We start from the raw sequence: 13,165 nt of genomic DNA, 5'->3' as shown, positions 1-13,165 counted from the left end.
GGCACAGCACTCAATGAACCTCCTATTTTATTATTTACCATTTTTCAAACTCAGATTTTCTCGAATTTCCTCATGATCACATGGGTGAGTGAAGTCAAAGATGCTGTGTCCAGTCAGCTCCACCTGTTTGGTAATCAAGATAACATAGGTATAAATTAGGGACATAGGGAACTGTAGAAATACATTTAATATTACAAACTTAATTTACACTGGGAACATACTTCAGTCACTAACAAATGCATATCCCATCATTCCAAACATGCTCAAGGTACCGCATGACTGGGTTTCTGTTTTCCTTGCTAGTATTTCTAATCCTTCCCAGCTGGTATGATGTTTTGCTATGAGGCATAATTTTTTTTTTTTTGAGGAATTTACAGGAACGTTTGAAAAGCAACTAAAAGAACAGTCATCTCACAGTTTAACCATTATTATAGCGATATAATTTAAAGGGCATTTAGACTTTTTTCCACACTACCTTAAGGGCTCATAATGGGCTTCTGTCACTGCATTCTCACAATAGTGCTCTAGTTCTGAATATTCTGTACTAAGCAGGGCATTCAACCAGATGGTCTACAAGGACTATGGATGTGCATGAGTTGCGATTCGAATCACGATTCAAAGAACATCCCTAGCACTTTTAAAATGGAGGAAAGCAGAGGCCATGTGTGTGCCGATGTTGCGTGAGGGCAGCTGGGGGAGAGCGCCACTGGCATGCAATGATAGCTGGGAGGAGCACCACCGATGGAGGTAGTGGCAGAGGAGCAGGTGTGCACTTGCTTTCCTCCATTTAAAAGGTGTCGGTATGTACTGTGAATCATGTTTTGAATCGTGAGTCGTGCACATCCTTAACCAGGAGAAACTGCTTAATGGTTAGAGTAGTTTGACAATGGCACCAATTAGAGACCCCCCAACTCCATGATTACTACCCTTGCCATTTCACATCACTGGCTATTGGTGGCTGGGACATAGCAACACACAGTGTGATGATGTTGTGTCATGACTCATGCATTGTGTCAAACTAAGCACTGCAAGGTAAGGGGGAAAGAAATACAGCAAGGCAACCACTCCTGACTCGTAATGTCTTGTTTTGCCTTGAGAGACATGAAAAGGCGATGTAGCACAGAGATTACAGAATCACAGAGCTGGAGGGGTTGGTAGGTCATCTAGTCCAACCCCTGCTCAGCGCAGGATTTCCAGAGCTAAAATATACCCAACTGATGACTGTCCAGCCTCTGCATGAAGACCTCTAGTGAGGGAGAGCCCAGTCCACCACCAGTAACTGGTTCCATCATCAAACTGCTCTAACCAATAAGTAGTTTCTCCTAATATTAGCTGAAATCTATCCTACTGTAACGAAGTCCATTAGAACTAGTTCTGAACTCTAGGGTAGCAGAGAACAAAGTCTTTGCCCCTTTCTGTGTAACAGCCCTTTAGGAATTTGAAGAATGCTGCCATGCCCCATGGCAGCCCCATGCCCCACTTCCAGAGAGTAACATCTGTTATGCTATGTGTAAAGAAATGAGAAGGCCCCAGGAATATTAGCTAACATGATGATACTAGTCAAGCAGTACTTTTGCTGCTGCTACTACAATTGTTAATAATATATAACACAACTTTACAAGTGCTTTCAAATATTTATCCCCCCTCCCCCTGCCTGCCTCCTTTGGTCACTTTTAGAGAGCAGAGCTGGTCTTGTGGTAGCAAAGCATGACTTGTCCCCTTAGCTAAGCAGGGTCCACCCTGGTTGCATATGAAAGGGAGACTTGATGTGTGAGCTCTGTAAGATATTCCCCTCAGGGGATGGAGCCGCTCTAGGAAGAGCAGAAGGTTTCAGGTTCCCTCCTTGGCTTCTCCAAGATAGGGCTGAGAGAGACTCCTGCCTGCAACCTTGGAGAAGCCGCTGCCAGTCTGTGCAGACAATACTGAGCAAGATGGATCTATGCTCTGACTCAGTACATGGCAGCTTCCTATGTTCCTGTGTTCCACAGCAGCAGCCTTATCAGGTAGGTCATTAATCCCATTTTACACATGAGAAATTGTAGCTGGGAGAAAATGAGGCTGTTTTCACACGCAGCCAAGAGCGGGCTAAGGGAGCCAAGCGGCCCGTTCTTGTCTGTGCAAGAGAATCGCCGGGAACTGTGCTGCTCCCGACGGCAGCGCAGTGGCAAACCCACTTAGGGAACTTGCAGCTTAACTAGGGTTAAGAGCAGCTTAAGAACACAGGGACAGCCCTACTGGATCAGGCCCAAGGCCCATCTAGCCCAGCATCCTGTTTCGCACAGTGGCCCACCAGATGCTGCTGGAAGCCGACAGGCAGGAGTTGAGGACATGTCCTCTTTCCTGCTGTTACTCCCCTGAAACTGGTACTCAGAGGCATCCTGCCTTTGAGGATGGAGGTGGCCTGTAGCCCTCCAACTAGTAGCCAGTGATAGACCTCTCCTCCATGAAGTTATCCAAGCCCCTCTTAAAGCCGTCCAGGTTGTTGGCTGTCACCACATCTTGTGGCAGAGAATTCCACAAGTTGATTACGCGTTGTGTGAAAAACCTTCTTCCCTGAAAGACAAAGTTTGCAACTTGGAGGTGATTCTGGACCCAACGCTGTCCCTTGAGGCACAGGTGGTGGCAGGGGTGCCTTCTACCAGCTACGGCTGGTACGCCAGCTGCGATCCTACTTGGAGAAGTCAGATCTGACTTCAGTCACTCATGCTTTGGTAAAATCCAGATTGGACTACTGCAATGCACTCTATGTGGGGCTGACCTTGAAGACGTTTTGGTAGCTAAAGCTGGTGCAGAATGTGGATACAATTGTTACACCCATCCTGCAGCAACTTCATTGACTACCACTCTGCTTCCGGGCTAGGATCAAGGCGTTGGTCTTAATCTTTAAAGCACTACATGGTTTGGGGCCAAGGAATCTGTTGGACAGCATTCGCCCATATGAACCTGCAAGGGCCTTCCATTCAGCATCCCAGGCCCTGTTCATGGCCCCGCCAGTAACAAAGATCTGATTGGCAGGGGCTAGAGAAAGGGCCTATTTGGTTGTGACCCCCTCGACTTTGGAATGCTCTCCCTGAAGAGCTCCACCATGCTCCCTCCCTCAGGATCTTTAAGGAACTGCTGAAGACTCATCTTTCTAGAGAGGCATTTTAATGTTTCAGCTGTAACTAGAGCTGGTGGGTGTTGTTGTTTTTTTTTAAACTCTTAACCTTTTACATTTTAACTTGTAATTTTAAATTTTGATTTTAATTGAGATTTGTTTTGAGTTTGCTTCCAGTTTGTTCATTTTACATTGTTTTAGTGTATTGTTTGTATTGACTTTCTTGGTCACCTCAAACAGCAGTGTAGGGTAGTGTACTGGAGAGATAAGTATAAACAAATAAAGCAAGCATGCAAGCTATGAGGCCCTGTTGCACATAACTTTTGACATTCAGAGCTACAGGAAGTTGTATGTTTGCAAATTAGTTTTAGCAAAAAGAGAAAGAAACTGTACTATCCAGGTTGCTGCCAGAAAAAAAGGAGAGAACACTCTACCTGCGTCAGGCCCATGTACTTGCTGATGTTTTCTGACAAGAAGATCATGTCTCCATCCTGTGTGATCACAGTTATAAATCCCTCCAGAGCTTTTAGATACAAGTTGTCCATCTGTTGATCAGTCTCAATTTCATTCTTGTTGTCAGTGCATACTGGAGATAGACACAGAAAACGGAAGAAAAGTCATAACGGAAGCCGAGCCTTTTTGTCCCAAATCGTACCAGTAGTCCACATCTGATACCAAGAACATGCTTTTGTTTCCATAACTACATGTTTGGACAATACAACCGTAGTGTGATTCTCATGGCAGTTCAGATGCAGAAATTATGTATTATCACTTTAACCGATAACACGTATATGCCACTTTGGGGCCCAAGCTGCCAAAGCAGGATACGGTTTTCAATCAGACACTTAAAACTTTTTAAATCATAAAACCATGTTAAAAAGCAGGAAACAAAAAACATGCAGCAGAAATTTCCACCCGGTTCCTGCTAGGGACGTATGTGGAAACAGGCTTCTGCGCCCTACCACAAAGCAGGTGGTTTCAGGGGGCGGACCACGGGCCAGTTTTTAGGGGCAGCACAGCGGCTTACTAACCACCTTCCCCACAGATGGCCTGCAGAGGAAGGAAAGCTAAATGGCAGAATGCCACCCCCAACCACACACAGTAGCTCGCTGTGGGGATTCCAGGCGGGGAATCCCTGCTGTAATAGCAACTCGCTGAATGGAGCCATTTCCCACAATCTGCAATGCTGAGTGCCTAGTCCAGGAGTCAGTGTTAGTGTCACTACCCTGCAGCCAGCCTTGGACGGCCCTTTGCACAGCTCCTCGCCACCAGCCTGAGGAGTGCTGTGCACACAGCTACCTGCAGCACCCATCATCCAGCAGCGCTGGTTAGGGGAGCAAGGACAGCAGGCAGTGGGAGTTACAAAGGTCACAGGCAGTGTGGGTTACCTGAGCAAAGGTGACCACACGGGCTGCACTCACAAACGCTTAGTCACCGCTGCTAACTTGGCAAAGAGGCACCTTTTAACGTCGTGATTCTCTTTATTTAGCAGGGGAGAGCAACTGGCCCTATCCACCCCCCAGCACAGTACCTCCAGTGACTGTTGCCAGTGTCTACCTTATGTTTCTTTTTAGATTGTGAGCCCTTGGGGACAGGGATCCATCTTATGTATTCATTCATTCATTCATTCATTCATTCATTCATTCTCTGTGTAAATCGCCCTGAGCCACTTTTGGAAGGGTGGTATAGAAATCAAATCAAATCAATCAATCAAATAATAGTAGCAGCAATGGGAGCAGAAGAGCAGCACGTGCTCAATCAATCATCTTTATTTCGGTCTCAGACCAGCATAGGGGCAATAAGAACATAAAACACGATAAGTGATGTACTAGAGGCAAGTGGCAACAATACAAGCACATGGTAAAAAAACAAAAACAAGATAGAACCGTGATGGAATTATAATACCTATAAAAATCAGAAGTAGCAGTAAAATTTAGAGTAAAACTATATCTGTCTAATACAAAAAGCAAGGCTGCAAACTAAGTGGCCCTTATCTGAAGTCTGCAGTTAACAGTAGTTAATAATGGTAAAAAGTGGGTATAAATGTTTATAAGAGATTTATAAAAAGCATAAAAGACATAATAAAAGACATTATAAAAGGACATCAAGTCATAACAAAATACATTTAAAAGTTATATAAAAGGCATGAATAAGGCATAAAAAGGCATATAAGATCATACAAGGGCAACTATAGGCACAGAAAGAGTTTTGCCAATTTAAGGCAAGGTAAGTGGCGCAGCAGGGAAATGCTTGACTAACAAGCAGAAGGTTGCTGGTTTGAATCCCCTCTGGTACTATATCAGGCAGCAGTGATATAGGAAGATGCTAAAAGGCATCATCTCATACTGTGCAGGAGGAGGCAATAGTAAACCCCTCCTGTATTCCACTAAAGAAAACCACAGGGCTCTGTGCGCACCAGGAGTCAAAATCAACTTGACAGCACACTTTACCTTTAAAAAGCCAAGAAGCTGTAGGACTGTACAACTGTAGGAGTGCAGGGCTGTTGTGAAGTACTCTGTGGCAGCAGTCTAAAGGTGTGCTAAAGTTAGTCCACAACGTTGGGCGCTGGGCATGAGCTAGAGGTCAGCATCTGCCAGATTTTAATCACTGCTGTGCAAAACCTGGCAACACTGTAAGGTGACGGGGCTGTTATCAGAAAGCTGTAGAGGCAGAGGTGTAAAATTGGTCCATATGTTCTGGATACTTATGTAATAACAATAGAATGAAGGTGGGGTGAATCTCTCTGTAATACGAGTACTGAAGGAGGATGTGCTCTGCTGTTTCAACTTGTCCAGAGCCACAAGGGCATTGACGTCCCGAGAGTGGGATCTTCCTATAGTAGCACACGCTGCTGTCTGGGCTGCTTTGGACCGCCACAGTTTGTGTATCTGCAGCTACAGCCACTTGAAAGGATCCAGATGCCTGGGTTTTTTGGCTAAGGGCAGCCAGAGTTCACACTTCCCCAAAAGCAGATTCTTCGGAGAGCAGAGGCCACGGAACACAGTGGGTTGCACAAGAAGAGCAAAATCTTCCTGGCATTCCAGCTCTCCCCCTTCCCCAAATCACATGCTTCTTAGGCTTGCAATCGGTCTGAAAGCAATGCTGTTCCAATGCAGAATGAAAGCCCATGCTGTCCCTGGGTGGCGAACCACTTGCTGCATGAAATGGTGAAGGAGCAGCCAGCGGTTACAACTCCAGGAGATGATATTTACTTTTTCTACATGGACTTGCTCAGGAGGGCTCCTCACCTGAGAACTTGCGTAAAGATTGCTAAGTTCACAGGCCTCAGTTAAGCAAGTGCCCAGTGCAATTAATTGTCCTGCACTGTGGCTTACTGCTGTCAAGACCCGATTCTGAGAAGTGTGCCATGTAGATGCTGCGGCTACTCTTAAAGGAAGAGCCGGTCACCCAGTGCTCCACTGTAAGAAACCAGGAGGAAAATCTTGAACTGGGTCTCTCCTCCAGAAGCCACTCTCTGAAGTGGTACCTCCTGAGCCAACCTTTTCCCTGGCTCTGTGCCGCAATAGGCCAATCAATAGGCCACATCACCATAGGCCAATCAATCAACCACATCCAGGGGCATAGCTAGGGGAGAGGGGGCCCATGTTTACCCCTCTTCCCGGAGGCCCCTTGGAGGGGTGGAGCTGGGGAGCCCAGGTTCTTTGAACCCATCTGCTCAATTATAGCTATACCCTGGCCACATCACAGAGCAAGGGCACCCGCTAGGTCAGGCCTGCTCAACTTAGGCCTCCCAGCTGTTTTTGGACTACAACTCCCATAATCCCCAGCCAGAGTGGCCAATAGCCAGGGATTATGCGAGCTGTAGGTCAACATCTGCAGGAGTGCAGCCCTGCCCTAGGGTATAGTGCTAGGCTGCAATAGGGTCAACGGATGATCCTATGTGAATACACCATAAAGTCCTCATCTCCAAGCCAGCCCGGCAGTCTAAGCAACTCAGAGGGACAATTCCAACTCCCACACCTCATCCACTCTGTTTGACTGACTCCCTTCATACTCCACCTCACTCAACCTTGACGACACTTGAGAGAAAAGGCTGACTAGCCCTAGCCCTGATTACACCTTTGCTTCTGGCTCTCTGCCTGCCTGCTGACTCATCCAGTGCTTGACCCTGGTGCATCCTTGACTGCTCCAATCAATTCTGGCCCTTCACTCCATGTCCAGCGCATTATTATTATTATTATTATTATTATTATTATTATTATTATTATTATTTTGATTTCTATACCACCCTTCCAAAGATGGCTCAGGGTGGTTTACACAGAGAAAAAATAAATAAATAAGTGGCCTATCCTGAATCCAGCCAAGGCATCACATCCATTTTTGTTTTGAATGATGAAGAGAATGACGGTCTTGGACCAGGGAGACCCGAGTTCAGATTCCCACTCTGTCATGAAGCTCACTTGGTAGCCTTGAGCCATTTGTTATCTTTCAGCTTAACAGCTTCACAGGATTGCTGTGCAGTTAGAAATGGGCTAAGCCTATGGTGTGTTGTGTGAAGCTCCTTGAGAGAAAGGTGGAATACAAATGCGATGGGGCTGCTTCATCAGAGGCCCTCCTCCAGCCAGGGTGGATTTGATTTAAATCAAACTGATTTAAATCACTAGCAGGGTGGATAAAAATAAAAAAAAATCCGATTTAAATCAAAAAAATCCGATTTAAATCAAAAAAATCCGATTTAAATAAAAAAAATCCGATTTTTTTGATTTAAATCGGATTTTTTTAAATTTAAATCAGATTTTTTTTTATCCACCCTGCTAGTGATTTAAATCATGATTTAAATCAGTTTGATTTAAATCAAATCCACCCTGCCTCCAGCTGCTCCGCTATCCAGGGTTGGGTGAGTGGGGACGGGAGAAAGGTCCTTTTCAGTTGTGATACCTCATGGATTACAGTCCCCAAAGAAGCCCACATGACACCAAACCTGTTAACATTTATTTATTTATCGATCGATCGATCTATCAAATGTATACCCCGCCCAAATTTACGTCTCTCTTAGGTGCCAGGTGAAGATTATTGATTTTTAGCCAGAAATTTCAGCATCCTCTCTAATAAAAGCCTTGGTGTCCGTCCGTGGATGGACACCAAGGCGTGTGTTCGTGCCTCCCTGGCCTGTTCTGGGCATGCGCGAAGCGCATGCCCAGAACAGAGCAAGGGAGACACGACCGCCAGCACCCGGCGGCCATCTTGAACGGCCAGAAGCGTCCGTCCTGAAAAAGCCGGGTATGCTGCGGTGGGGGAAACTGGCCGAGGCGGCGGCGAAGCCGACGCCTCAGCCATGAGCTGCGGCGCGGCCGAGACGAGGCCGAGGCGCCCAGAAGCAGCCGCACCGAATATGCCGGGGGCAATTGCGGGGGAAGACCGAGACGGGGGACGGGAAAGCCAGGCGAGGTGGCGGCAAAGCCGTCAATGACGCCTGGCCGCGCCGTCCAGGACGGCGCAAATGCACCCCACCGCGACAGCTGCCGCCCCCGCCCGCTCACCCGCCCTCCCAGCTGGCCAAAACCACCTTCCCCGCTCCCCCCCCCAAAGATTAAGGGCCAAAATCACCCACGAGAAGGGCGCTGCCCCCGCCTATCACCCACCCGCCCAACCAGCTGCCCAAACCCACCTTACCCACTCCAGCCCACGGCAATCGGGCAAAAAAAAAAAAAAAAAAAAAGCAAAGAAGAAGTGAGGAGCTCACAAACAGAGGTCCTCCCTGTGCTAAGCCTCTGCCCAAACTGCCGCTATGGACGCGAAGGACGCCTATTGCGTCCTTCACGTCCATTACAACAGTATGGGCAGCAGCATACCACAGAGAGGAGCTCTTTTCGCGTGCTCCACACTTCCACTTTGCAAATTATGCTTTTTTCCCCGCCTGATTGCCGCGGGGGACAGGTGGAGGGGAAAAAACCCAGAAAGAGACAGAGAGACAGAAAGGGTTTTTTTGGGTTTTTTTTAAGGATTAAGAACACTTAAAGACGGCAGAGAAAGCTAGCGCCCGTTATAATAACGGGCTTAAAAATACTAGTGCTTTATAACTGATTATGGTTTGGTTCTGCTGGACGCTTTCCAGATTACACCCTGCAATGGGTTCACGACAAATCTCTGAAATGTGCTTCTACACTTCCTGTGTTGTGACACTGCAGTCCCTACGCTGACAGCATGGTGCCGTTCATATTTTCAATGTCTTGTTTCCAATTTAATCGCTGCAACATAGTGCTATGACATTGTATATCCAGCGTTAAAAAGTTGCTGTTTTTTCTGGTTGTTAATTTCCGTGAGACTGCTCCCCCTGCTGTTTATGTTTTGAAAGCGATTTGCCTGAACGGAACCATTTTGCTGCTGTTGAGTGGCTATTCTGGATAATAATAATGATAACCATGCCCTATTATAATAAAGTGCCCTGGATAATAATAATGATAACAACAAGAACAACAACTTTATTTGTTAGCCACCACATAACAAATTGTTCTTTGGGCTGCTTACATTAAAAACATGAGATACAAACACACAACAGAGTAAATCATAACAGACCAAAAAAGGGAGAGGGAGGAAGAAAATTCAAAATACAATTGAAAAATAAAATAAAAGGCACAGCAGGTTTTATAGCTGCTGTGCTCTAAAGTGTTTTCATCTTTGGTTTTAGGCTGCTTTATTGTAGTGTTATTATTGTTTGAATGAGGATTCTGTAGTGAGGGTAGGTAACTTTGACTCTCCAGCTGTTGTTGAACTAGAATAGTAAACTAAACTAAATAAAATGAGTAAATAAATAAATATTAATGAATACCCACCATCCCCAGCTATTGCATTGTGACTGGGGACGATGGGAGTTGTAGTTTGACAACAGCTGAAGAGCCAAGGTTGCCTACCCTCTGTTCTATCGTGAAGGATGGCCTACAAATGATCTAAATAAAGAAGCAGGTAGAAAAATACATGCTTACCAGTTTTATCAATGGTATGGAGGATATGAACAAAGACAGACAAATTATTCCCCTCAAAGTATTAGAGGTCATCCAACGAAGAGCCAAGAAGCGCAGGGCAAACTAAAGGAAGTGCTAGCAATAATCAGTTCATTGCCACAGGATGTTGTGATGATCATAGAAGGCTTTTTTAAAAAGCACAGGACAGCATCGAAAATTATACTTGGCTTTTGAAAGGGCTGATCGAATGAATTGGAGGATAGGCTCCTCAATGGCCGTTAGTCATCTAGTTCTAAAACCTGCGTGCTCAGAGGCTGGAAGCTGCACATTTAGAGGTGGGTTCCCTGCTAACTAGGCAAAGAAGCACCTTTCAAAGTGGTGATGCTCTTATATTTAGCAAGGGGAGAACAGCTGGCCACATTCAACCCCAGTGCAGCATCCTTCCAGTGGCTACTGCTGGTGTCTACCTTGCATTCCTTTTTAAACTGCGAGCCCCTTTGGGACAGGGAACCATCTTACTTATAATTATTATTCTTTTTCTATGTAAACTGCTTTGAGAACATTTTCATGGAAAAGAACACGAATAATACATACTAGCTGGGCTGGGCGCAGAGCATCTGGACCTCTAGTTCTCCCCACCCCAGCCTGCCACCGCCATTTTCTTTCCCCACCTGCCCGCCGCTGTTTTCTTCCGCCACCCACCACTGCCACCATTTTCTCCCCCTGCCCTTTTGTTTCCCGCTTCGCCCGCAAGCCTGTCTTTCCTCTCTCTCTGCAGGCAGCTCACTCGCAAACTCTCATGAGAGCTGCCATGTATGAGATTAGCGATGGGTACGCCATATATATATATACATATATAGAGAGAGAGAGAGAGAGAGAGAGAGAGAAAGAGAGAGAGAGAGAGAATAGTAATAACAGTAGCAGTAAGTACGTAGTCAGATGCTGGGCACAAAGAACAGGGGATACTTATCTCCGTAGTGATTTGCTTATTAGTTTCTTGAGAGCAATAGGCTTGACCACCACTGGAGACAGAGGGCCAAGGCAGACATTATAGGGGCAATCATGCACACGTCCACCCATTCATAGATAAGATGGGTAGTAGTGGCGGGATCTTACTCTAACGATAAAAAGAGCATGTGGGAGACGTGCGCTGAATTCACTGCTGTTCCTGCATGCACCCTCAAAGTCTCTTGTATATCTCTTTTCATCATTCCCAGCTCTGATACCAAAGTGGCCAAGACAAGGGGCTGTGGGGAGGGAAGGTGCAGGAGGGAGAGGCTGAGGAGCAGCTCTCTCCTGCGTGGGTCTTTTGCTGTTAAGGGAGGCCTCTCATCCCACCCACCCCACTTTTTATGTGAATGGAGCAGATGCATTAAAATAAATACGAATCCGCCATTATACTGTGTACTTTGGCCCTAGTGCAGGATTAGATTATTTATTTATATACTGCCTGATATGTGTATCTGTAGGCGGGGTACACAGTTTAACACAATATAGAACACAGTAAAAACAAAACAATTTCACAGAATAAAAAAAGGTAACACAACTTCATGGGATGAAAACACTTTAAAATTAAACGTCAGTTAAAAGCCTGAGAGAACAGGTGTGTCTTGAGGGTCTTCCTACAAGCAAACAGAGATGGAGATGTTCTTATTTTGACAGGGAGCATATTTCAAAGCCCCGGGGCAACCACAGCGAAGGCCCTGTCCCGGGTCTCCACCAAACAACCCAGTGGAAACCATAACGGACCTCTCCAGATGATCTCAATAGGTGAGAGGGTCAGATTGACTGTTTGTCTGAACAGGTGCAACTGTAATCAGTTTCATTCTGAACCTACTACTGGGGATGAGGTTGTAACTCAAGGTCAGAGCATCTGCTTTGCATGCAGAAGGTCCTAGGTTCAACCCCTGGCATCTGGTAGAGTAGGGCTGCGAAAGACTCCTGTCTGAAACCTTTGAGAGCAGTTGTCAGTCAGTGTAGACAATACTGAGCTGGGTGGACCAGTGGTCTGACTCGGTATAAAGCAGCTTCCAATATTTCACCGATACTAAGCAAGCATTTACCCCAACAGCAGCAAACTGAAGTGGACTTGTTCTCTGTTGCTCCTGAGGGCAGGGCTAGAACTGATGGGTGGACATTACAAGGAAGCAGATTCAGGCTAGACATCTTCTATATAATTAATTCTCTTGGCCGGCCATGCATGCAGATGCGTGGCTGGATTTGTGGCTGAACTCTTGCGACGCTGCAAGAGTTCCCAGCATTGGGAGGGAGAACGTTGGAGCATGATGGTCGGGCCCGGCTGGAGTGGGGAGGCGGTGGCAGCGGGGCCTGGCCACAGTAATGGAGGTGGCGGCGGCAGTGGGGGGCTGGCCTGGCCACAGTGAGGAGGAGGAGGCCCCACCATCAGGAAGGGCGCGAGGAAGAGGGTGGCTGAGAGGAGCCCGGCTGGGTGGGTGGTGGAGCCTCGCTGAGAGACTGGGGCAGAAGGTGCGAGGGAAGGGGGAACCGCCAGCCCCAAAGAGTGCACAGATGCTTTGTGCGGGGTCGGCTAGTTAGACAGGATTTCTTAACGTAAAAACTGCTCAAGAACAGGAACAGTACACGCTGTTCAGGAAGGGCAGGGTCAGCCTCCCCCATGTAGTGGTGGGATCTCCTTCTCTAGAGGTTTTCAAACAGAGGCTTATGGCCATCTCTCAGGGATGCTGTAGCAATTCCTTGCACTGACCAAGGGGTCCAACTAGAAGATCCCCCAGAGTCCCCTCTAGCTCTAAAATCCTACAATTCTACTCAGTGCACTTCAGTAATTGTACCACACAGAAGCGAGGTATAATGACAAAGGCATGTGAGATCCGGAAGGAAAGGAATTTGAAAAGTGTTGGAAAGCAGGAAAAATGAGGGAACAGAATAAGACTGTTAGTGTATTTTGGGGGTCATTGTAATGAACTCTGGTTAACTCTAGCACACGAAGGAAACAGTTCACCCACCCATCCAGCTTTGCTGTGGTCAGGCTCTTAAAGCGATTATCACCGACTCGTGCTGTGCCCAAATAATTTTCTAATTACATTTTGTAACAAGTGCTACATACACACGCTTTCTTTGAGAGTAGGATATGACACACACAGGGCATTTTCTTAATTAAGGTCTT

General features: G+C 46.5%; 1 protein-coding gene across 4 annotated transcripts in view; it reads right to left on the bottom strand.

Moving 5' to 3' along the window:
• Nucleotides 1-13,165, bottom strand: part of EPAS1 (endothelial PAS domain protein 1) — a 177,249-nt gene that overhangs the window by 49,780 nt on the left and 114,304 nt on the right. For all 4 annotated transcript variants that reach the window (XM_053312156.1, XM_053312148.1, XM_053312171.1 and 1 more), the window contains 2 exons: nucleotides 3,532-3,683; nucleotides 39-123 (listed from right to left, as the gene is read on the bottom strand). In XM_053312156.1, coding sequence (XP_053168131.1) covers nucleotides 39-123; nucleotides 3,532-3,683 — 237 coding nt within the window. The remainder of the gene's footprint in view (nucleotides 1-38; nucleotides 124-3,531; nucleotides 3,684-13,165) is intronic.

This window comes from Hemicordylus capensis, chromosome 1 (genome assembly GCF_027244095.1).
Source record: "Hemicordylus capensis ecotype Gifberg chromosome 1, rHemCap1.1.pri, whole genome shotgun sequence".
Lineage (NCBI taxonomy): Eukaryota > Metazoa > Chordata > Lepidosauria > Squamata > Cordylidae > Hemicordylus > Hemicordylus capensis.
This window is presented reverse-complemented; position numbering and strand designations above follow the sequence as displayed.